Genomic DNA, 23,223 nt, shown 5'->3' with positions numbered 1-23,223 from the left:
AAAGCCAAAGAGTCCTCCGTATTCTTTCCGTGACCAGCACATACAGCTGGTTGTGAAGCTAAGCCGCGCATCGCTGTTGTAGCAAGGTGTGTAATGAGGGTTTTTTTAACGGCAGTGCACAGTTGTGTTTAAGAAGACTGCTGTGCTACTCAAAGCTTGTGCATGAACTAGATTGGAATACCTTGCCTCACTGGTTGTGGTGCAGGTGACCTGTGCGAGCAACTAGACGCTCTGACGCTGTCCCGCAGCAGCTGCCCAACAGTGCTGGGCTGCCAGCTGTCGCTGTGCAAACTCTACTTTGCCTCCTGGGGACACCAGGGCGTGCGGGTTTTCCTACAGCTGCTGGCGCAGCGTGACCACCCTTTTGTGGCCCGCTTCCTCGGCTCCCTAGCACAGCGAGAGCCTCTGCTGGCTCGGTTTCTTGTCCCCTGACCGATTGTCAACAACCGAGCAGGTGAGAACGGCCGCTGGTTCTGGAACTCATTAATGACAGACATGATCATGCAGCACAATTTGCACTCAACCTTCTCCAGTATTGTTTGCCAATCTGAGAGACTCCTAAACACGACCCCAGGGGTGGCTCGCTGGCTTTGGCATGCGGCTGAGGTCCCAAAATCGCAAAATCGATGCTGGCCGTGGCGGCCGTATTTCAGTGGAGGACAAAGGCAGACACATCCATATGCTTGATGTCAGTGCATGTTAAAGCCGAAATAATACGGAGCCCTCCACGGCAGCATCCCGTAGCCCATGTGTCAGCTTGTGATGTTTAAATTGCACAGTTGCAATTTGGAACTACACTGAGTACCATTTTGTTATGGTGGGTCATCTCTGGAAACAGAAAGCTACATGCTTAACAATGCTGTTCTAAGCCAGTGTTTCATTGCTCCAAAGTGCTTGAGATTGAAAAATTTATTGCTGCAGAGTGCTTCTGAATCAGCTGCTGAGGATAAGCTTTGTGCCTAATTGGATTCTGCATATTGGACAGTACTGTAATTTCTGATGCACAGTCCGTGGACTATACATGTTTAAAAGTTGAAATTTTTCACTTTGGGGACTATACCTGTACCTACCTATACATTCACGGGCCAGTTTCTCGCACTTGTCTGGATTTGAAAGATGGTCTCAGTAATTAAGCAGTCCGAAGAATCTGCGAACTTAAAAAAAAAAATCACTTTTCTGTGAAAAAACAACTTTTAAACCCACGAAATTTGCCATTTCTTATGTTTCATTTGCATATTGCATTGTATTAAAGCCCAAGTCATGCTTTCATCAAGTCTGCACCACCTCGCATCACCAATACCAGACTATGTGCGGCCACAGGTTGTGCATGAACACACTGCATTGCACACGCCACGCGAAGCAAGAACAACCCATTTTCCTGTGTAGCGACGGTCACGAAGACCTTCCTAACATTGTATATGACTGCTCCTCACCTTCTCCCAATCTGCCTCGCACTACGGGCGGCGTCGGACTGCGCTGAATGCTGCTTATAATAGACATTTGGTTACCTTGCTTATAATAGACATTTGAACTTTATTTGTCATAGTTTGCCACAACTGCGTGGATGCGGCAAGGATGCATCACCACCCATTCGTAAAACAGGATTGCGTTCGGGCTCGAGGCAAACAGCAGCGTGTGATCACTCATACGGTATTTATTAGAGCCGCAGTCATTGGCGAGTGGTCCAGCTATCTGCAAAGCATTGATGAGGGACACCTTAATGCGAGTTCTGCATAGAAGGACTTCCAGCCTTCCTGCTGAGGTACGGGCACAAGGGTGTGGGTTTCTGCTCACAATGAGAATAGCGGAGGGGTGCGTGGGGGCTCGCTTGATCACCCACTTCTTTGACTATGAAACTCAAAACTCTGTAAAAGGGTTGTCGGCCACTTCTTCTAGTGTGCCGCAACTTGTGACCATTGCCACTGCAGTGACAGACATCGTGCGTCTCCTCCACTTTGTGGCTTGATGAATTTACGGGGAAGACCTTGGAGAACTCACAGTGGGACACAAGGCAAATCCATTTCCCAAGTCAATGTGGCAAACCTAACGGGGTTATATGGGGAAGACATGGGCCTCCAAGCTTCCCTCCATTTCTCCCTCTTGCTCAGGTAGCCACAGCTGCCTTATCAATGCAAACGCACACCTCTTCTTTGTTGTTCACGTTTGGTTTACTGTCATGCCTCAGAACGGTGCTCCTTTTTATTATAACCAAGTGTCCCATTTGCTTAATGGAGTTCATTCTGCGTAGTAACGGTAAAAAGTGGTTTAAATTCTCACAATTTATGATCAGATAAACAATGCTGGAAATTGCCCTGCTTCACTTATCTTAGTGCTTTTGGTCAAAATATTTCCCATTCTTGCGACGTCAAGCTACTGAGGCATAAATCCACTTTTCTGAAGACAATAAATGTAAAAAAGCTTGCCAGCATGTTGATTTGCACTGCAGTGGATCGTACTATACTCGGGAACACCATATGTCAAGCAGACAAAATTAAACGGCTACTTTTGCAGCTAGTAATCTAGTGCAACATGCTTGTAGGCTTTTTTCGGGGCACTCAGTAACTTGCTTGCAGTAAATGGTGTTCATAGAAATAAATTCTTTTTCATCTCGGTGTGTTTGTATGTTGTTATATTTAATACTACTTTTATATCGAATTAGATATTATATCAAACTCACAGGCTTATTTTGCAAGTTCAGTGTATGCAAGTTCGACTATAGTGTGAATTTTTGCTGGTCCAAGCAGCTTTTCTGTGGAGGGATTCTTCTACATTATGTTGTGTACAAAATATGGCTGAAATCATATGATGAATGTGTAGCTTCCTGAGCTAACAACTATTTGTCTTTCATAAAGTGCTGAAGTGGACACCGGGGGAGGAAAACGATTTGAAGGCAACATGTAATTTGGTCGCCTGGTTTGGGGTTTATAAATTTTAAGGTGCACCTTGGCCTGTTATAGGCGCAAGAGTAAACATTTCTTGTAAAGGCTGCTGTTGTCCTAAACTGTGCAAAAGTGAGCAGATCATGTTCTTCATGTGTTACTCAGATGGAAGTCATCTGGCTGTCCAGTGAGTAAGCGTCTAAAGGACTGGTATTCATTTCGTGCGCATATTTTCTTTTTTCCTTTTGCAGTTTCTTAACAAGACACTAAACCAACAAGATGCTGAGCCAGAAGGGCCCCGCGTGCAGTGCTGCCGAGCAGAGCGCCTACCTTGTAAGCTGGTTCAGCGAATACAGCGACCTGCAGCGTGACGATTTCCTGCACGTGCTAGCCGACAAGTACACACCACTGGGACCCGCCGCCGATGGCACTCTGGGCCTGTCGGGCCTGTCGATTGGCGGCATCAACCCTGACGCCCCACCCTCACTTTTCCAGTGCCGTATGAGCCTCTTTGACCAGTGGTTCCAGGTGAGAGTGCATGCAGTGTGACTAGGATCACGGAGTCGGTCATTTACGGCAGAGCCTGTGCATTTTTATCATCCGTAGTAGCGCGGGGCTGTGTTTGGAGCTTCCGAAGTTATGCACATTCTGTTCAGTGGACTCCATTTGGGGAATTTTGCAAATTGATACCATCCTGAGATTTGTATAGGCTGTATTCGTGTCAGCAAGCTTCTACGCTATAGGATGAGGTTAAGGGGGGATATGGGTCTTTGAGACCAAAAAATGACCAAAAAACAGATTTTCTGAAAATAGCATTTTCGGAATCTGCAGCTATTATTCTCCAAGTTCACCAATTCTCTTCTTCCAGAAGTCAGTAGTTTCAGCATAATATTGAGTTTAGATCACCGCGCGGTCTGAATTTGTGCACGAGCGGACGAAAAAACTGCAAATTTTTCATCGTGCGGAGCCGCCGTTCCACCATACCGATTGCGGCCTTGTTGGGCTCATTTGAAAGAGCGCTCTCTAGGCTTCAATTTCCCGCCACTGCTGCTTGCAGGCCTTCAGTGGCCACCAAGAAAAAGCACCACAAACAAGGAAAAAAACGCGGGGTCTGATTCGCTGCTGAGTGCACGTGACTGAATCGAGCCAGCCGATTGGCGGATTCCGCCACACATTGTCTGCTCGAGCCAGCGTTGGAAGTGTCGAAGACGCCATTTTGTTGACAGTCGAGAACGATCAGCAACGATGCCTCTGAGTAAATTTCGTTCGCGCCACAAATTCGGAAAACACAAGAAGTCTGCGCGCTGTGACAACTTTCGAAAATGACCTGAATCACCTTAATGCTGTGAGAACGTGCAGGAGCCAGTGGCAAGTCCCCGCGGACGAACTATGCCTAGCGAGTTCAGCGACATCTACGCACAGCGGCCGCGTCCGCTGCGACACAACGATGCTGCAGCCTTCAGACTTGCTTGAAAATAAGCGAAAAGCGGAAGGAATTCTGCAGGAGCTGGAATCAACTGCAGCGACGAAGAAAGAGCTTGATTTCATCGGAACTGTGACGACTGTCCCCTTGACGGTACAGACGGTCGCCGTGCAGACGATAGTGCTTTCACAATTGCAAGTTTAGACTCCTTCAACGAACTGTTGCGTGCCGTGAAGTGTAGAGTGTGTGGCGGGGATGTGCACGTTTCCAAAGGAAATCGTGAGTATGGTTTCGCGGTGAAATTGTCCCTTGTGTGTGTGAATTGCGGAGACACTGCGTCGGCATGGAGCTCGCCGCACGCGCAAGGCAGCCAAAAGATAAATCCATTTGTTGTAAATATTCTTGCTGCACGCGCAATGCAAAGTACTGGAAATAGGCAAACCGCGCTAAATGATGTGTTTGCTGCGATGAATATATCGCATTGTGGCCTGCACACAAAAACATGTGGCAGAGCTATGTGATGAGTAAGCTGGCGCCCGCAGCAACACGCGCAGCCGAAGGAGTGTATAAGGACAGCGCCAAATGTGTTTGGCAGCTCTACCGCGAGCTGAACCTTGACAACTCTGGGAACATTTCCGTCTCTTTCAATAGTTCGTGGATGACCCGGGGTCATTCATCCCGCATCGGTGTCGGTGCAGTAATTGAACTTTTTACCGGGCTCGTCCTGGATTACGTTGTGTTTAGTAAGTTCTGTGCCGGGTGCCAGCGTGGGCATAAGGACGACGACCCGTCCTATCAAGCGTGGAGCGACAGCCACTTGTGCCAAAAAAACACGGACAAAAAGTCTGGTGAAATGGAAGTACAGGCTGGGCTTGTCTTGTTCGAAAGGTCATTGGAGAAACATGGCCTTAGATACACTACTGTCCTTTCAGATGGCGACAGCTGCACATTTCTTGCACTGCAAGAATCGTCTGTGTACGGCTACGTAAAAAAACAGAAAGAAGACTGCATGAACCATGTGCAGAAGCGAATGGGCACGGCTCTGCGCAATGCAATTGTCAAGCATAAAGGCTATGCAAAAGAGAGCCTTAGTGTCAAAGGAAAGCTAACAGGCGACCTTGTCATTAAGTTGACGTCATATTACAGCTGGGCCCCGAAATCCCATGCTGGAGATATTGGAGCCATGCACAAGGCCGTGATGGCCACATACTATCACGCAACTTCAAATGATAGTGCAGCAAACCACACTTTGTGCCCGATAGGCCCAAACTCATGGTGCCGCCAAAACGCTGCAGCAGCCAAGGGCGAGCCCGCTCCCAAGCACAGGTATAATCTGCCGCCACATGTGTGCAAAGCACTTTTCCCATATATGAGCACTTGGCAGATCCAAAGCTACTGGAGCGGTGCTTGCGTGGCAAAACTCAAAATAATAATGAGAGCCTGCACTCGTTGATATGGTCGCTCTCACCAAAGGAGTGACATGCTTCTCTGTTTTCAGTTCAAGCAGCCATTGCAGAGGCTGTTGTCCGGTTCAATGCGGGACATCTGAAGGCATCTTCCCAAATACTGAGCGAGCTGAGTATGAACCCTGGCCAACATAATGTCAGGAGCATGGCTGAGAAACACGGGCGCCGGACAGCAAGATGAAGGAACGCCCAGTGAAACGGAGCGGTGAAAGACTGACTTTGCAATTCGACTGAGCGAGTTCCACTCGGCCAGCTGTGGCTATTGCGTCACTCCAGATTTAACCAGAGCTAAGCCACAGCCATTTTTGAAGCTTTTACGCGCCAAGTCGGCTGGCGTTGCTTTCCACGATCCTCTGGCACAGCAATAGAATATTGGGCTTTCGCACACGTCTCGTTGGTGTGAGGGCATAAAGGCCTTCGGCCATCCACTGAGCATACAGCCGCTTCATGTGTGCCTTGAACGGCTTGTTCAGGCACATGTCGAGTGGCTGTAGCATGGACGTCATGCCGCCAGGTATTATAACAAGGTCGGTGCTGGTCTCGGGGAGGCGAGCCTTCACCGCATCAGTGTGGTGGCCTCGGAGGGAATCCAGTACGAGCATCCAGTACAAGCAGCAGCTCTGTTGCCGATTTCTTTAGCAGCTGCTGTAATCTTTAGCTTCTCTTTTGCTGTGAAACTCTGCCACCTAGTCGCACTCATGACGGCAAAACATAGCAGGCAAGCAGTGCAAACTGGAGTGTAGTGCATGAAACAGCGCCTGGCACTAGGCTCACTACACTGGCGGAAGAAAACGTGGCCAATGGCGTGGGGAAGAATAAACAGGCTATGAATGTGGATTTGGCTGTGCCATTCATTGGCCCCTCACTGGCTTGACGAGCATCAATGACGATGGGGATGGCGGACTACACCACCAGGGAGGCCGCCTTGCATTGCCGTGGAGCCGACCCCCCCCCCCATAGAAAAATTCGCAGATAACCCGCACCCCGACTTTTTAAACGTGTTTTTTTTTCTTCAAATTTTGTTGTGGGTTAAACGCAAGTAAAGACAGTATTCTGATGATGATTTTTTATGGTGCAAGGGCAGTTTTGGATGCCATGGCACAAGGTTTTCATTGCCTACTCAAGGTGGGGCTTTAATTTCTGAAGCATTAATCAAAATCTACTCCAGTTTAGTGAGAATTCCGTTGTGCACACTGGGATAAGACAACTCTAAAACATGTGGGCAGTGACAGTGCAAAGGTGAAGGATGGCACGGATGCACACATGCTACTATACGACAGATTTGGTTTAGAATTGGAGTTTCATATTGTTTTCATCTTTGGTGCTTTCATTTTTGTACTTTCAAGTTCTATCACTGTTTTCTGGAAGCTCGTGTAAACCAGTACTGTGTCGTGGTGTAGGCTCTTTAGGGGGCAGTGCTTGCCATTTATAGTGTGTTGTGGCTGCACTGATGGAAATGCATCGCTTGTACAGTAAAAGCTCGTTAATTCGAACTCCCAGCCGTCATGGTGGCACAACGGCTATGGCGATCGGCTGCTGACGTGGGTTTGATACCAGCTGTGGCTGCTGTGTTTCAGTGGAGGAAAAAAGCTAGAGGCATGCTGTCTCTGCAGTGTCATTGTACGTTGAAGAACCCCGGGTGGTTGAAATTATCAGGAGCTGGCCACTATAGCACCCCTCATAGCCAGAGTCGCTTTGGGACATTAAACCGCCTGAGCCAAAACAAACCATGTATACGTATTAAGTCATGCTGTCATATGAATTCTCCCGTGGACAATCCTCCTCCCCCGTTATGTGATGCCTGAGAGGCATTAAGGATATGACATGATCATAGGAAGCAAAATAGTTTGTGCAATAACTCTTTTTCATCAATGCTTCTTATGGGAACGTATTTGTTTTTAAGGGGGGACGCAGGTCTTAGAATGGCCAGATATGGCCAAAAAATCGCTTTTGAGAAAAACGCATTCTCGAAATGTTTGTACTTTCAAGCACCTGCCCTAAAAATATTAACGCTGAATTCGATCGGGAAATACGACAAAATCGAATTGAAAAACATCACGGGAGCCACGAAATGCCTCAAAACGGGCAAAATTTTTTCGAACTTCCCGCGTGTGCTGTGGCCGAGGCATTTGCCCGATCGGCGCCATCTTGGACTCGTTTTGAAGCTTGTTTCTTTGTGCGCATTTTGCTGCATTTCAAAATGGCATTGGTTAATGAGAGCGACCGCAGTAGCCAGTTTTCCGAAGGCATTTTCTTGGCCGCTAATTGTGTGCAGGGCGCGCGCCCGAGGCGAGCCTCTCGGTCGAGGCCTACTATTGGCCGACGCTACCGGCGTGCCATTTATTTTATTTCTTTTTTTTTTGTGTCGTCATGGTTCCCGTTTCGCATGTTTGACCGCGTCTCTATTTGCGTAACGCTCTCTTAGTGAAGTTTTTCTACATTTTTTTTGCGGTTTCTTTTTTCCTACGTTGCATACTTTGTCAGTACAAAGTAACTGATGCCGGCAGACGTAGGTTTGAAGAAGACGCGTAGTACGTATGGGAGAAAGCGTCGCCCGCCCAACGCGAAGCGCTGTTCGAGGTCGGGACGTTCGACGGTGCCGGGTGATTGCAGCCACAGCAAGCGTCGCCTGCCTCATCGTATGCCCTACGTTCGACCATCCCGGATGAGGATTGTTCGAAGTTGCAGTGAGCGTCGCCTGCTTCGTCGCCTGTGCGATGTTCGAGCGTGCCGGTTGAGGATTGTTCGAAGTTATAGCGAGCGTCGCCTGTTTCGTTGCCTGTGCGATGTTCGACCGTGCCGGATGACGATTGTTCGAAGTTACAGTGAGCATCGCCTGCTTCGTTGCCAGTGTGATGTTCGACTGTGCCGGATGAGGATTGTTTGGAGTCTCGGCTAGCGTCGCCCGCCCCAACACCCGATCAATTTGCTCCAGAATCCAGGCCTGGTCACAGCACGTTTTGTCGACACGACACGGAGTTTTAGACAGCAAAGCAGATCGCCGCACGCATTGAACACACAGACATGATCAAGCCCGGCATGGGTGCAAAGTCGGCAACGCAGCCTCAGCTACTCTGCAGGCTGCAACACCCTTCGTCGCAGCCTTGAAAAGGACCAGAGAAGGCTGAAGAAGAAAACAAGAGCCTTTTTGAGGAATAATGCAGGCAAAAAAAAGTATCTCTAGGAGGCACAGTGGAGACAGGTGTCCGGACTACAGCCCCAGGCAGATGTAGATCACCAACAGGAACCACTCCAGACTACAGCCCAGGACAGGTGAAAATCAACGTCATCATGGACTGGAACTGTTTAGTTACTGAGCTTTTCCAGCCCTCATGTAATAACTGGCAAGTCATTAAAAATTATTGCCACTGTCTTGGCTAGATTTCAAGTTAACAAATTTTGCTAAATTCCTAATGGCATTTGCCATCTTACCTTGGGTTGTCTGCGATATCTTCAGTTTTAGTTGACAAATTCAGAATCCGAAGAAAGTTTGGAAATGGGAAGAACATGTTATTTTTGGTGGTAAATATCACAATGAAGCTACCGACCATTCATCTTAAATCGCGTGATCAAACTTCAAATGCATTTTTCTGGGTTTCATATTTTTGGTCGATCTCCTCAGCCTTACGCAGGATTTTGGTAACTTCATTTTGTATCACAAGAATAACCTTGGTACCATTTTCTTTGGAGAGAAATAAGGTACCCGATGACATTCTTACTTTTTTTGTTTAGGCCACGCATAAATAGCAATGTGCAATTAGCTTAACGAGTTGCACTGTCAAATACTGCAACCTTTCATTCTCGACATAATATATCAGGATGACATGCCTTTAGAGAAAAACGAAGAATGTCATCGGGTATGGGAACTCTCCGGCTGTCAATTCATGCAATTAAAAGCAACAAAACTCAATGAGAAAGCTAATTAAAACTGCATAAGAAATTACCTAATTACGCTCTAGGCTTTGTAAAATAACTTTTGATCTAAGACAATCAGCTCAGTTATGATTACACTTTTGGAACCAGAAGGGAAAAAACACATCTGTGTGCAAAATTTCATTAGATTCTAGCCTTAAATAAAAAAAAGTTAGTTTCAAGACCCTCGTCACCCTTAAATACAAACTATCTGTGGTAATATTCGAGAAGGTTTGACCCCATTTGAAACCAGTATTTTTTCCCTTGTCTGCTTCAAAACCAAAATTTTGACATTCGCAGACCTTGTGTGGAAGCATCAGATGCCCCGCAGAAAAAAACATTCACAGGACAGTCACGAAACCTGAGTGAAAAAGCTGTGATTGATTCATGTTCAGCTACTACATTGACACCTTTAATGTAAGATTACGCCACGCACAGGTGAAATAATTTTTTGGGTGGAGTGGAGGTAGGTCCAAGTGGTGGTGCATGTGCGAGCAGCCCCTTATAGCTAAGGGGGTGGGGCGGGGAGCTGGCTGGAGGGTGGTGCTCCTGGTGGGCAGCTGGTCTTCCCACTTTGTCATTGAACTCAATCTTGCTGTCGCTTTTTCGTTTCGTGTGGTTTCTTGAGCTTCTAGTGCATAGAGGCCCTGTGGAGGGCGATGGTAGATGGGTTGGTGGCGGGTGGCGTCTCTGTAGGGTGGAGGCATGACTCATTGGGGCTTATCACAGAAAAGCTGCAGTGCATGTGGTCAAAAAGAGCACACGATGTGTGCGTCACCGGATGACGCACGCTTGTAGGCATCGTTCTTGAGCTCCACTGTTTCTCTTTGGAGCATGAAAAGGGCTAAAATTCCTTCCTGTGCAGTGCCAGTGAAAGTTATACTTCGGAAAATCTGAAAAAGATATTTGCATCACAAGTACGAGTGGCAGATTTCAAAAGAAATGGGGTGCCTAATTGTAGTAGTTCAATGGCTAACTGCAGTTAAACATGAATATAACGAAGTGGAGAAAATTTCACAATTTTCGATTACGTGCAGTTTTCGTGTGGTCTAAGAATGAAATTGCAGCGTGGGACACCAGAATGAAAAATAAGTATACATGAAATTTCCTAGCCAGCATTCACAGTTAATCCCATTACTCAAAGTCGTAAACGTGAGCAAACATTTTGCGATCACTTTCATAACATGACTGTATAGCAGCTGCTGCCACATTGCTGTCGCAGCTTGCACGATGCCGCTTAGATTTAGACGGGGACAGTGGGTGCATTAGTGGGAATCGGACTCGCAGTGTGTCTACCCTCTCGGTCTCCCGGGCCATTGTTGCCCTAGAAATGGACTGTTCTCATGTCATTGGTGCTCTCCACCGTCTATGCTCCTGCCGTGCATCTGCTGTCAGTGCCAGAATTGCTGAACAGCTGAGCGGCGATGACTGGACAGTGCTCATCCTGTGCCGTCGTTGCTTCGTCCGGCTGATTTATGTCGCCCTTGAACATGAATAGTTTTAGTGCCACTTGGCGCGACACTACAAAAGTGAAAACTCTGGAGACTGCTGTGTTGGCCATATTGAGGCGCCAATCACACTGGAGCGCGGGGCATTGTGTCAGCTTTGTTTGCTCTTTTCCTATTGTAGACGCAATTTTATAGCAGATCATGTTTTATCGACATGAAACTTTCGTGTAGTTTGGTTAAATTTTAAGCAATGTAGAGCTAGATTTAGAGGGTCGGCATAGCGAGCTTGATATATCAAGATAAACTGCTGCAACGTCTTCGTTACTTGGAGTTCACAAATACAGTCGCCAACCGGCTTTTCGGACTCGAAGGGACCCAAAAAATGATCAAAATTATCTAACAGTCCGAAAAATCCGTGTAGTAAAAAAAAAATCACTTTATTCAGATGAAATTGGCTGTAAAATGTCACTGATATTACCTTGCGGGAAATTTCTCTAGCTGGCGACGATTTGCACGTGTATTTGCGTCAAACTTGTGCTTTCACTGTGCACGCTAGACAGCAAGGTCACCGCATTTAGTTGGAATACTTCCCACGCTTCTTTGACGGACCCAGCGGGGCCATGTTGTCCACAACCCAAGTGTGCACCACACCGCTCGTCAAACCCTCGCAAAGATAAGGCACTTTTCATTCAAAGCGGCGGAACCGCCGGACGCAATCACAAAATGGCGAATGGATGTAACTTCGTGAAGACTGAGCACCACTTGGTCGACACGGTCAGAGAAACCCAAGTGACGAAGCGGCGAATGGCGAACGTATGATACCCGCCGCGGTGGCTCAGTGGTTAGGGCGCTCGGCTACTGATCTGGAGTACCCGGGTTGGAACCCGACCGCGGCGGCTGTGTTTCGATGGAGGCGAAATGCAAAGGCACCCGTGTGCTGTGCGATGTCAGTACACTTTAAAGGTCCTCAGGTGGTCGAAATTATTCCGGAGCCCTCCATTACGGCACCTTTTATTGCAAAGCAATACTACTTTAGGTCGCACTTCAGCCCGTTTCGTGGCGAGGCGGTGGTAGGCACCATTGACCTCTAGCGTGACCTCGCTGCGTGACGTCACACCATGCGACCTAGAGTGACATCACACCAGCTGGGTAAAAACGGGGCCCCATCTCACGCCGTCGCGAGGCGAGGCGGTAGCCACCAACGGCGGCCTAACTCCCGCTCCTCTCACCAGGGGCGCTACGGTCGGTGTGACGTCACACCAGCTGTGTAAAAATGGGGCCCCATCTCACGCCGTCGCGAGGCGAGGCGGTAGCCACCAACGGCGGCCTAACTCCCGCTCCTCTCACCAGGGTCGCTACGGTCAGAGTGACGTCACACCAGCTGTATAAAAAAGCTCCGCTCCTCTCGCCAAGGCAGTAATACAGCCAGATGTTACGATGGTGCCTACGAACAAGGCAGCTCGGCATAATGCAAAGAGGAAGCATCAGCGAGCTACGGAGACGTACGAAGAACGACTTTCTAAGCGGCGTGCCCAGTATGCAGCTCGGCGACAACGTGCAACCTCCTCTGTGGAAACAGCAGAAGCAAAGGAAGAAATTATGAGTTTGCCCGACAGTGAGTCTCCTTCTACTAGTTCAGAACGCGACTAAACGGCAGAGGCGTGTCCAAGAAACCCCGGAACAGCGGCAGCAGCGGCTCGAGAAGGAACGTGCGTTTCGAGAGAAGGGAAACGAAAAGCGAAGAAAACAGCGTGCAGAAGAAACACCCCAGCAGAGACAAGAGCGTTCGAAGAAAAGACGGGAGAAATCTCTCACCAAGGCTAGCCTGACTCAACCCGAAGGACACTGTGCAGTAGAACGACGTGAAGAACATGCGCACTATTGCTTCGCAATCACCAGGCTTGACCAAGCTAAGCCACGGCCGTTTTTTTTTCCTTTCTTCTCTCAGTCCCTCCTTTATCCCTTCCCGCGGAGATGTCAGAGCTCCTGCACAATTTCCTTCCCCCAACAACCAATTTTCAACGTATGCGACAAGCAATAACTGCCCGCGACAATGTCGGCGACAAAAAGAAGTTAACGGCGATGACAATCCGGCTGCCACCTTGAAGTGTCAGAGATTGCAGGGACCTCTGCTGGCAACAATGAGGTACCGAAAGTTTGTCAAGCCAATCCAACTGCAGCATAATTCCACCTCAATCCTTGATGGCGCCTTTTGCGCTGGTGAAAGACGATAAGATGGCCGATTTTGGCCCGCAGGCAACTGAAATTAGTCCGAAAAGTCGAACCTTTAAACTGCTGAAGTCCGAAATGTCCGTCGCGAATATGTATGCGCTTCTATGGGGTGACTGATGGTGCCTCATCGAGGTCCGAAACACCCTACAAGTCTGAATTACCTGTCGGCTACTATACATGCACTTCAAAAGGGCAGCGTTGGGGAATCGAGAAATTTTGTAACATCAAGGAATTTGCTGCAGCCTGGTTAACCTGTGCTAGATTTTAGTTCTCCAGTTTTCTAGTTACTTATACGTCACAGCTGCTTTCTGGTGGTTGCCACCGGTGACAACACTATATTCCAAAGAATCTGCTTTGTGAAATCAGAAACTGCATTTTTTAATATAAGTATATTTTCGGTGGAACACTCCTTAGTGGTCAGCTTTGAAAACCTTGCACTGAGATGTTTTTGATTTTCGTGTCCTGAATTCGCTGTGAATGCTCTCCTTGGTGTTGCAGAGCTGGAGTGACGAGGACAAGGCCAACTTCCTTGAGCGGCTACGGTCTGCCGACCCGGAGTTTGTTGACCGGCTCTCCTCTGTCCCCAATGGCACGGCCGACCACAGCCCAATTGCTGCACCAACGGCAACAACAGTCGTCGTTAACCACTGTACAAGTGTGACAGTCAACGGAGACAGTCTCAGAGTGGACGATGATGAAGAGGCTGAAGAAGCGGAGGAAGAGGATGAAGGGAACCGAGAGATCGTCTCGCCAACGGAAGAGCCACAAGCCCTTCCGCGGACCGTTGTGTCGCCGAGCAGTGGTGGCTTCGTCGAAGAGGAAAGGGTCTCACCAGTGGGTGAGAAGATAGAATACGATGACGATGGGGAGTTGGTGCTGTGAGGTTCCTTCAAAAACATGCTCGCTCGAGTGCCGCAGTGACACCGGTCTGTATGCGACTGGTTCGAGGTTCCATTTTTTTTTTTTCTGTAAGTGGTTCAAGGTGTCTTCGTGCATCTCGCGCTTTCTGAGTGACCCCTAACCGCACATTGTGTAGAGAGTTTGAGCAGTCACTTTTGCTCTTTTCTGTATTTTGCACTGAGAGCTCGAGAGATTTTGTGCCTAAACAGTGTGGATGGCAGAAGTGACTAGCAGCTGCTGAAGGTTTCATGTGGTTTGTAGGAAAGGCTTCTTTTTCTTGTTTTTTGGTGCAAATGCATCAAGATGTGCTGGTTTGCAACGCTGCAACTCCAACGCATCAGATCACTATGCAGTATGTGATGAAGCAGCTTCCCACCTGTGCTGCACTTCAGAAAATTTCGTGGCACTAGCTGCAAAGCCTGTGCTCTTTAGTGTAGGAAATGGAACATGGTTTACACTCTAAGCAGGAGGGAGTAAAAAAAGGAGTAAGCTGTCTCCTCTAGTGCACTTCCTTTTCATGACTGCTGACTTCCTCTTCACTCTCGTATATGCAAATTCGTGTTTCGTGTAATTAGCGGCTATGGGATGTTGACCTATCATGCTTCAGCTTCTGATAATTAGTTACCGTCTTGTGAGAAATGGAGGCAACTTTTTTTATGGCAATACGGGAGTTTGATAGTGGGTCTTTGTTCTCTACTGCAGCAATAGAGGGGGTATAGTTTGAAAGACTTTAATGCAGATGCTTTGTTTCTGTATGTGTGCGTGCAGCAATCCTGCAGAAAAAGCAGCAGCATAGATAAGAAGCCTGCCATGTTAGCACGATTGTAACGCACAGTAGAATTTAAGGACCGGAAAACAAAAAATAACTTGCTGCCATTTCTATCGTGCACATAAAAAATAACGCGAACAGACACCTCAGAATTGCATGAACATTTTATGGCACATAAATCCGCACGCACACACACCACCACCACGAGACATAGACATTGTAGGCTACTCGCCGTCAGAGTCGGACGAGAGCTCTTTCTCACTGTTCACAGACGACAGCAAGTCGTCCTCAGTGCCATCCAAGGCGTTCAAAATGCCGCAGTTTTTAAATGCCCACATAACCATCGCCTGCAAGAGGGCCTTTCAAGCACTGTGAACCCACGTGGTTATCCCCCCCCCCCCCCGAGTGTCATTCTCATAAGGCGGCCTGCTGGCGTGAAGACCTGCTCACCGAGCCACTCATTGTATGCTGCGCGTACGCAGTCCTTTATGGGCTTATTTAAGCACACATCGAGCGGCTGGATGTACAATGTCATCTCTCCAGGGATAACCACCAGATCTGTATGGCAGGCTGCAAGTTTCTTCTTGACGCGGTCGGTGATGTGGCACCTGAAGGAGTTGAGAACCAGTAGAGGGCGCACACCAAGGATGGCTGCAGGCCTCTTCCGCCAGACCGAATCAATCCAGTCGATCATGAGGTCGGTGTCCATCCAACCTTCAGGTTGCACGCGGTCGACGACGCTGCTGGGAAACGCAGTGTCCACTGGCACAGTGATTCTCTGAAAATTAAATACGGACTCAGCTTGTGCCCCTCTGCCGTGCAGCACAGCATCGCCGTCGCCCTGTTTTTTTCATTGCGTGACGTGAGCGTACGCATCTGCTTGGCGCCCCCTGACTTAACCGTATAGTTTGATGGCATATCGAAGAAAATTGGGGTTTGGTCAGCGTTTCCTATCTGCCCAAGCGGGTAGTTATGCGAGAGACGAATGTTGATCACGAACCGCTGAAACGCGATCAACTTCTCTTCATACGCGTCTGGAAGTTTTTGGCAGATGCTCGTTCTCTGCCTAAGCAAGAACCCTTTCCTCTTGAAAAATTTCTGAATCGTCTCCTGCTGGCTTTGAACCGATCCCTCGGTATATTGTACTGCCTCGCCAGTTGGAGAGCCTTTGCCTTGGTTATATCCGAGGACAAGGCCAGCTGGTTGCTTCGGAGCTAGTTGATATATTCTGCAAGAGAATCTTCAAGTTCCAGAAATCGACCATGCTGTGGGCCATTGAAGCCTTTCCGTGATGCTTTGCACTGAAAAATGTGGTTCCTTTGCTTTCGCCAATCGTGAATGCATGTCTCTGGGAAACCCAACGCACGAGACGTTGCCCGATTCCCTCCGGCTTCAGCCATGATGATTACCTCGCACTAGAGCGATGCTTCATAATGCAACCATCGTTTTCTTTCCATGCTGACTGGGTTAGGGCTAATAGGGTGGATGAACACACACCACCTTGTTTGAGCATGCCAATGGAATGACGACACAAAACCACAAACAAATATGCTCGATGGCTTGATGATGATGGTAATGTCGCTGGCCAAACTTGATTGAGCTGCTCGGTTTCGGTTTTTCAATTTGAAGTTTCGATTTTGGGGTTTTTGAGTTTTGGGCACGATTGTAATGCACATGTATTTTGGTCACTTGTTTTCAGAAAAAAAGGTGCGCGTTAGAATCGTGCAAACACGGTAGTTTTCCGCGATGCTGGAAGAAGTTGCAGATTTGAGCATGTCTTGTTTTGTTCACTGCAACAGCCTCCCATTTTCACGATGTTTGTGGAAGTTGGTGTAAATGATAGGGATGAGAATGTGTTAAATTTAATCATTCGAACTCTCTTCAAAGGTAGAATCTGGTAACAAACTAAGTTCGGCTGATGCCTTCACATGCTTGCTTGCTCATTTGCTCAACCAAGTTAACATGTCGAGCGCTGCGGCTCTGGCAGGAACTTACTCGCATGTGGGCATAGTCACAATGCTGCACTCACAACTTTCAGCCCTGTCAAAAACAGTACTACCTTATTTGCATGAATATAACCCAAGTTTGTTTTGCGAAATAATCGGCTTGAGAAAGCATTTCACATTATGAACGAAATTGCTAATACAGTAAAAGCTCGTTAATTGGAACTCGAAGAGACTGGAAAATTGTTCGAAATAAGCAAAGTTTGAATTATCGAATGGACGCTAAAATGAGCGGTCATTGTGCCCTGCCGCATGGGCAGAATATGAAGCAGTCACATCTAGACTGGCTATCGCGATCTAGGCACAGCTCTACGTTTGTGGCGGGCAATTCTGAGATTTCATCCGGCCTTAATGGTAAATGAAAGACATTGATTGGCCAGTTATGCGCCAGAATCAAGTACTGGAATGCATTTGCTTGAGCAGCGAGTTATGCTGCTGGAATATATGACGTTATTTAGGCTCCAAAACATGTTTATTTACAGGGAAGGGTTGTCAAAATTGAAAGTAATCGGTGATGTGCATTTGCTTGCATTTTTTCTGCCGAGACTCCATCAGCATTATTTGCACCTTGCCCAAGAGCTCCAGCGCAACGTCCGAGTTCTCACTGACAGAGAAGTAGTGTGCTGCAACATTGAATGCCAACGCTAGTTCACATGAACTTGGCGGTAGCGTAGGCTCGTCGCCGCCGTCGGACTTGTCACTGTCGGCTGTGCTCACCACACATGAGCCCTGTGGCGTCTGCTGATAGCATGCAGTCTCAATTATTTTAGCATCACTAAAGGGCTGCATCTCCACACTGGTGTCCACATAGCTCGCGGTACCAACAAAAAGCATGACTGTGGCAGCTGAACTGTGTTGTGTATCCCACGTGATCACGACCCAGTGACTGCAGCACCACAAAAACCTGGAATGGCTTGCGCTGAAGCATCAGCGTCACAGGCGAGTGCTCCGGCAATGAAAACCTGCTATGGCACACACCGGAGTGTAGGCTCCGCCCGCCTCGTGCACTCGGCTTTTTTCTTTTCTATCTTTTACATCTATAGTAAATTTGCTTTAGTTGTACTCGCTATGGGCAGACTTCTATATAAGGAGTGATGTCAGGCAGATGCTCCTAGTTTGAATTATCGGGGGTTTTGCCACATTGAAATACACAGGGCTATGCAGAGACCCGACCGTCAGTTGGAATTAACTAAGTTCAAATTAACTGAGTTCTAATTAACGAGGTTTTACTGTATAGGGCGAATTTTTTCAATGCTCTTGCATTACTAGTGCCATCTTCGCAATATCTTTCCGGGAGTGTCAGTTTGAGGCCGCGGAGTGGAACGTGGAGAGGAGGATGAGGGATTGTGGCAAGGAGTGTCCAGTCGGTACCAGTGGGAGGAGTCATTTTGGGAAGAGGTGTGTCCTGGATCCGTGTGCATTTGATCGAGAACACACCGCTGTCGCACAGCCCACTTAATCCGAGCTTGAATCGAAGCTGAAGTGAAAACCAAAGTGCAAGCGCACCTTATTCGCATTTGGCCTAACCACACTTGATCGTCCGCATTTTTTTTTTTTCAGAATTAAGAAACTCTTGACTTGCATTGTAATCATGTTGTATTCGTGAAAACACGGTGATGGCAGTGGCAAGAACATTTGTAGTTTTTAGTAATGCCTAGCATCTATTTTGTTGTATTGGGTCGTTCAGAGAAGAAAGTGCGCAACATGTGCATGTGAAGTTTTTGCAGGCTGCATCTGGCTTGCGGGCATGGATAGTCACCTCAGCTGGTGCAGGATTGTGCACTCAGCACCAAGCAGTGACAATAATTATTAGGAAGCATTGCCTGACGTCATTTGGGGTATGTTAGTGTGTTATGTTTCCCGGGAATATTGGTGATTATTTGTTTTCAATTTGCGGAATTTAAAACTTTCTGCCACAGAAAATTACCGGCCTAAGCAAAGGGCAGAGCAATGGTACAACATTGCACATTGTAGAGGTGCTGAGAAAAACCTCAGAACTTCCAGGTGGCGGGAATTTGGTGCATTTATATGTGGGCAGAATTTACGCAGCTAGTAATGAGCATATGGGTCTCATCAGACATTGAATGGGTATCTGTCACCCTTTTGTGACTGTTCAAGGAGTCTATTTCATTTCTACATTGGGCAGCTGTTTTTCATGAAGATTGATTATTTTATAACTTAAATGTCAGTGGAAACATTTGCTGCAGCTTTGTCCAAAATGTCATGTGAAGTCTTATGTTGGGTTAACACACTATTATGAGGTGGTGTTGGGGCTCTTTTCAAATTGATTAGAATGCACAAAAAAGTATTTAAGACAATTTCTGTGGTACTGTTCAGGCCAGGTCTTACTGTAAGTAATGAACTGCTGCTCGCTTTTTCTCACTGTTAGCTTTAGCTCTTTAATAAATAATAACCAGGAGATCTTCAAAACAGCTCTTTATGGTGCAGTTCTGTGGTATCATAGTACTTTTTTCATTTTTGCTATGATAAGCTATTATATGAAAAATTTTGCTGCTTGCTTTTGGGTGACATTTCTGGCGCTGTGGTTTAGAACGCGTGTTCCACGGACAGAGCAGGATTGGCTTTGCTGGTTCCGTTGGTCGTTCTAAAGCAGCTCACTGTGCAACGGAACATTGCCACTTGAATTATCGAGCTGAGGCAGATTTTTCTTGCACCGAGGATTTCGCGCTGACACCTCTGTAATGGCGAGGCCAAGCCTGCAGGTTTGAAAAATGGTCGTATAGCCATGTAAGCTTGTTACTTTGCTGAAATGGCTGGATCAGATTGTCTTTTGCAGGATAAGACTGCTCTGTACTTTTACAAAGCGCTTCTGAAAGTGAAAATGTGATGAGCAGGTGCTGAACTCAGCCTAAGGAACCTGATTTGCGTCATAACTTTCCCAGGGTTCCCTACCAAAGCATGTCTGTTTTGCTGGTCAATCAGAAATGATTGCTTTGTGGCAGGTTTGGTTTCCCTTGTATGTGCTCGCCACCTTGCTGCAAGTCAGCCACTGAAGTTCACCTTTAAAGCTCATCAATGGTTACTGAAAGCGGCACTGCATAGCTGCTAACAGTATTGGACCACTGATAAACAAGCATTCCTGAATGAGTTTCTTGTCGTCCAGAAAGGGATCTTTCCACATAAAAGTTGGTGGCTGGACAGGAGCCTTGTATCGTATGTGTTATGCAAATCTATTTTATGATGGTCCTTTTTCAAGGCAGAGCTTGGGTCTTCTGTGCAGTCAGTTTCATGCTGTTGGGAAATGTGACAAAGCCGTCCAACCAGGCACCTAGATATGCATGGTTTTGTAATTGACAAACTTTGTAGTCAACCACAAAGGACGTCCTTTTCCTGCAAGTGATACTACCATGTGTACACGGTGTAGTTGTGTCCCACTCAGTCCTCTAATTGGCAGCAAAGCTCACGCTCGTACTTCTATCAGCCTGAACTGCTTTTTTTTCTCTTGAGAGGGTGGTGGTCTTATCACTTGTTCGCACAACCATGTGTGGTGTCTTGCCCAACCATAGTTGTATTTCGAGGTAGAGATGAAATTATTTTGTGTTCATGTTGCATAACAAACATCAGGTGTTGAATCTTAGTGCATTTGTTTTTTGCATTCCTTGTAACCTCACATTCCTTTTTGCACTTAATCTGTAGCTAACTTCAAAATTTTTCGTTCAGTCTGTTAAGAGCAGGATCAATCTATTTGGTGTTTCTTGGTGCTCTCATGCGTGCACATCATTTCTTTTGGTGTTCTCATTGACTGACTGTGGCTCATGTTCCTGGGGTTCATCTGCTGATCTGTCATATAGCATTAAATGTGTACATCACATTATGGCCTGTACATTATATGAGCTACAGCATAAGCCGATTGTTCATAACAGATCGTGTGTTATGGTTTGTGGTAGAGAAAATACATTGGGAATAATGCATCGTGCTTGGTTTTTCTATGCATCAACTTTAGGCTTATTTTAACGGTTAATGGATACCCAGCTAGGCTCTTACAATAGTCTTTTTCACTTGAAACTGCAGCGCTTTCTCTGCAAATAGCTTGTGAGAAATGATGCAGCTGCATACTCAGAGTGCTTGGGGGGAAAAATATGTAGACTTGTGCGAGTATACTTGCTCTAACAATGGCAATATTGTGCGACAGACACAGAGGGCCACTTTATCAATGTTTATTTCTTTTATTCCTCTGGTCACTTGCTGGTGTACATTTGTGAGAGATGTAGTTTATGAGATACAAAGTATGAGTAAATGCATGTGGATATGTCCTGAGTGCTATGGTTCACATTTGCTAGTTTTGCAGGGTACATACCATGTATAAACACGCTAGAAGAACCTGTAGGTGCTTGTGTCTTGCAGCAAACAAGCATGGATCTCTTTGAGATTGACCATGACATCTTCCAGGCCGCTTTTTGAGGATTTTGTGGCACTGTGTAGCTTGTGAGAAAGAGTGGCCTTGTGGCTCCATTTAACCTTGAGAAATGTGTAAGGGGCCTCTTTTATGTGCTTCTAAATGTGCGTGTTTGGTTCGTGCTGCAAGCTCACCATGATTCCCGTAACCTAACCTCCTAGCATCAGCATTATATGGTCTTTATTGAAAGTGAAGGATTGCTCAAGCATGCAGAGGTGGCCACAGTTCTGCTCTCCTAAAGTGTTTTTGTTTTGAAACAATTCTTGCAACTGCTGTCTTATTTCAGAGACCAAACAACATACGGCTTGAGAGAAATAGTTTCTTTAGGGTTTGATTGGTTCATGGTGAAAATGCCTGTTGGCACTGTTGGTGTGTGCCTTATTTGCACAACCTTTTTGAAGTAAGGTTTGTCCAACCGCGCTGAAGGCCAGCTGTTCTTTTTGTTGAATTGTGTGCGGTATTTTGTTGTGTGTGCCCACTGCTTGCAGCATTCCATTGTAAGTGATGAACCAGCAGTGCTTGGATAAGTGTGACCACAATCTTAGCATACATCAAATATGTGTAGCTGTGCTTGTGTCTAGTGTTATTGTGAGGTGGCATGTTCATTTTTTGTAGGAACCAGAACAAATCTTTTTGAATAGCCCAATAGAAGCTGCTCACTAAGACAACCTTTTAGCTATGTCTGGACTTTGTTTGGCCTCTCTCTCTATAGAAACCTTTTTTATGGTAATTAATTTTTTGTCTGTAGCAGGGATTTGTTATAGCTTAACTTCTTCAAGGAGGAAGATATTTTCAGATTGTGAACAAGTTGTTGCAGCTGTTTTTTCTTCTCTCCTGCATGACTGGACTTCGTACAATCTTTTACACTTTCATATGTGGTCCAAGAGTTGTGCACAGGGGTCATTGTGAGTACTGGTGACTAAACTTTTTCTTTGCACCAATATGATGCTGTCTCTGTCATTTCTTCTAATCTAGTTGGTTTCTTGTCTAAAGTTTGAATTTGATCGCCACTGCGTTTAATGCTCGGTTATTTACACCACTTGTGCTTAATACAGTGTTTTATATTATACTGACTTCGCTTCTCTCTTAGCAAGTGGCACTTGAGGAGTATTGAAAGAAATGGCAGAAATGCAAGAACAAGTGAAGCAGAGAGAGAGAAGCAGGTGGTGGCTATCAACACGTAAGTTATTTTATCCCAATACAAAACAGGCACCCAGATGTCACCAAATTTTCAGCTTAATCTCCTGCTGCTGTACTGGAGCAACTACGAAATCTGGCCTTTCTATCATGTGCACTTGTCCTCAGTGTACAGGTAGTTGTCAAACACCTGCTCTGTACTCTTTTGAGGGATGCAGAAAGCTCCTGCTGCCACTTCACCATTCCTTCCCATGATATGCCAGATTTTTGCTTGCCCCCTTTCTGTTTTTCACAAATGTTCTCGCGCGAGAAAACAAAGTGCAAATGAAACCATAAGAGTGAAATCGAAAGCTTGAAAAGCACAACAAAGTGGCTTTACCAAATTAAAAAAAAACAGGCTGCACCACCACCTTGTGCTGGCAGTGACATGAGAGCTATCCCTAGCGTGGCTTTGATCTATATCCGATTATTACATGCATGCCGTTATGAAGATCGAGTTTTGTAAAGGGGAGAGTACGCTGCAGTCAGGTGAATATGGTGCACAGTTATGTCGTCTTGAGTTTGTGCTCAAATGGAGTGCTATATGTCATTCGACATTCACACCCAATGGAACACACTCGACTAGTTAATGAACCAG

At 46.7% G+C, this 23,223-nt stretch overlaps 1 protein-coding gene across 3 annotated transcripts in view; it reads left to right on the top strand.

Moving 5' to 3' along the window:
- LOC144132602 (uncharacterized) overlaps nucleotides 1–22,392 on the top strand; it is a 57,370-nt gene extending 34,978 nt beyond the window's left edge. For 2 of the 3 annotated variants that reach the window (XM_077665129.1, XM_077665130.1), the window contains exons 3-5: nucleotides 206–454; nucleotides 3,131–3,407; nucleotides 13,859–22,392. In XM_077665129.1, coding sequence (XP_077521255.1) covers nucleotides 3,159–3,407; nucleotides 13,859–14,242 — 633 coding nt within the window. In that variant the 5' untranslated portion in view covers nucleotides 206–454; nucleotides 3,131–3,158 and the 3' untranslated portion in view covers nucleotides 14,243–22,392. The remainder of the gene's footprint in view (nucleotides 1–205; nucleotides 455–3,130; nucleotides 3,408–13,858) is intronic. The other variant, XM_077665131.1, reaches the window with a different exon arrangement.
- The last annotated feature ends 831 nt before the right edge of the window (nucleotides 22,393–23,223 follow it).

This window comes from Amblyomma americanum, chromosome 5 (genome assembly GCF_052857255.1).
Source record: "Amblyomma americanum isolate KBUSLIRL-KWMA chromosome 5, ASM5285725v1, whole genome shotgun sequence".
NCBI lineage: Eukaryota > Metazoa > Arthropoda > Arachnida > Ixodida > Ixodidae > Amblyomma > Amblyomma americanum.
This window is presented reverse-complemented; position numbering and strand designations above follow the sequence as displayed.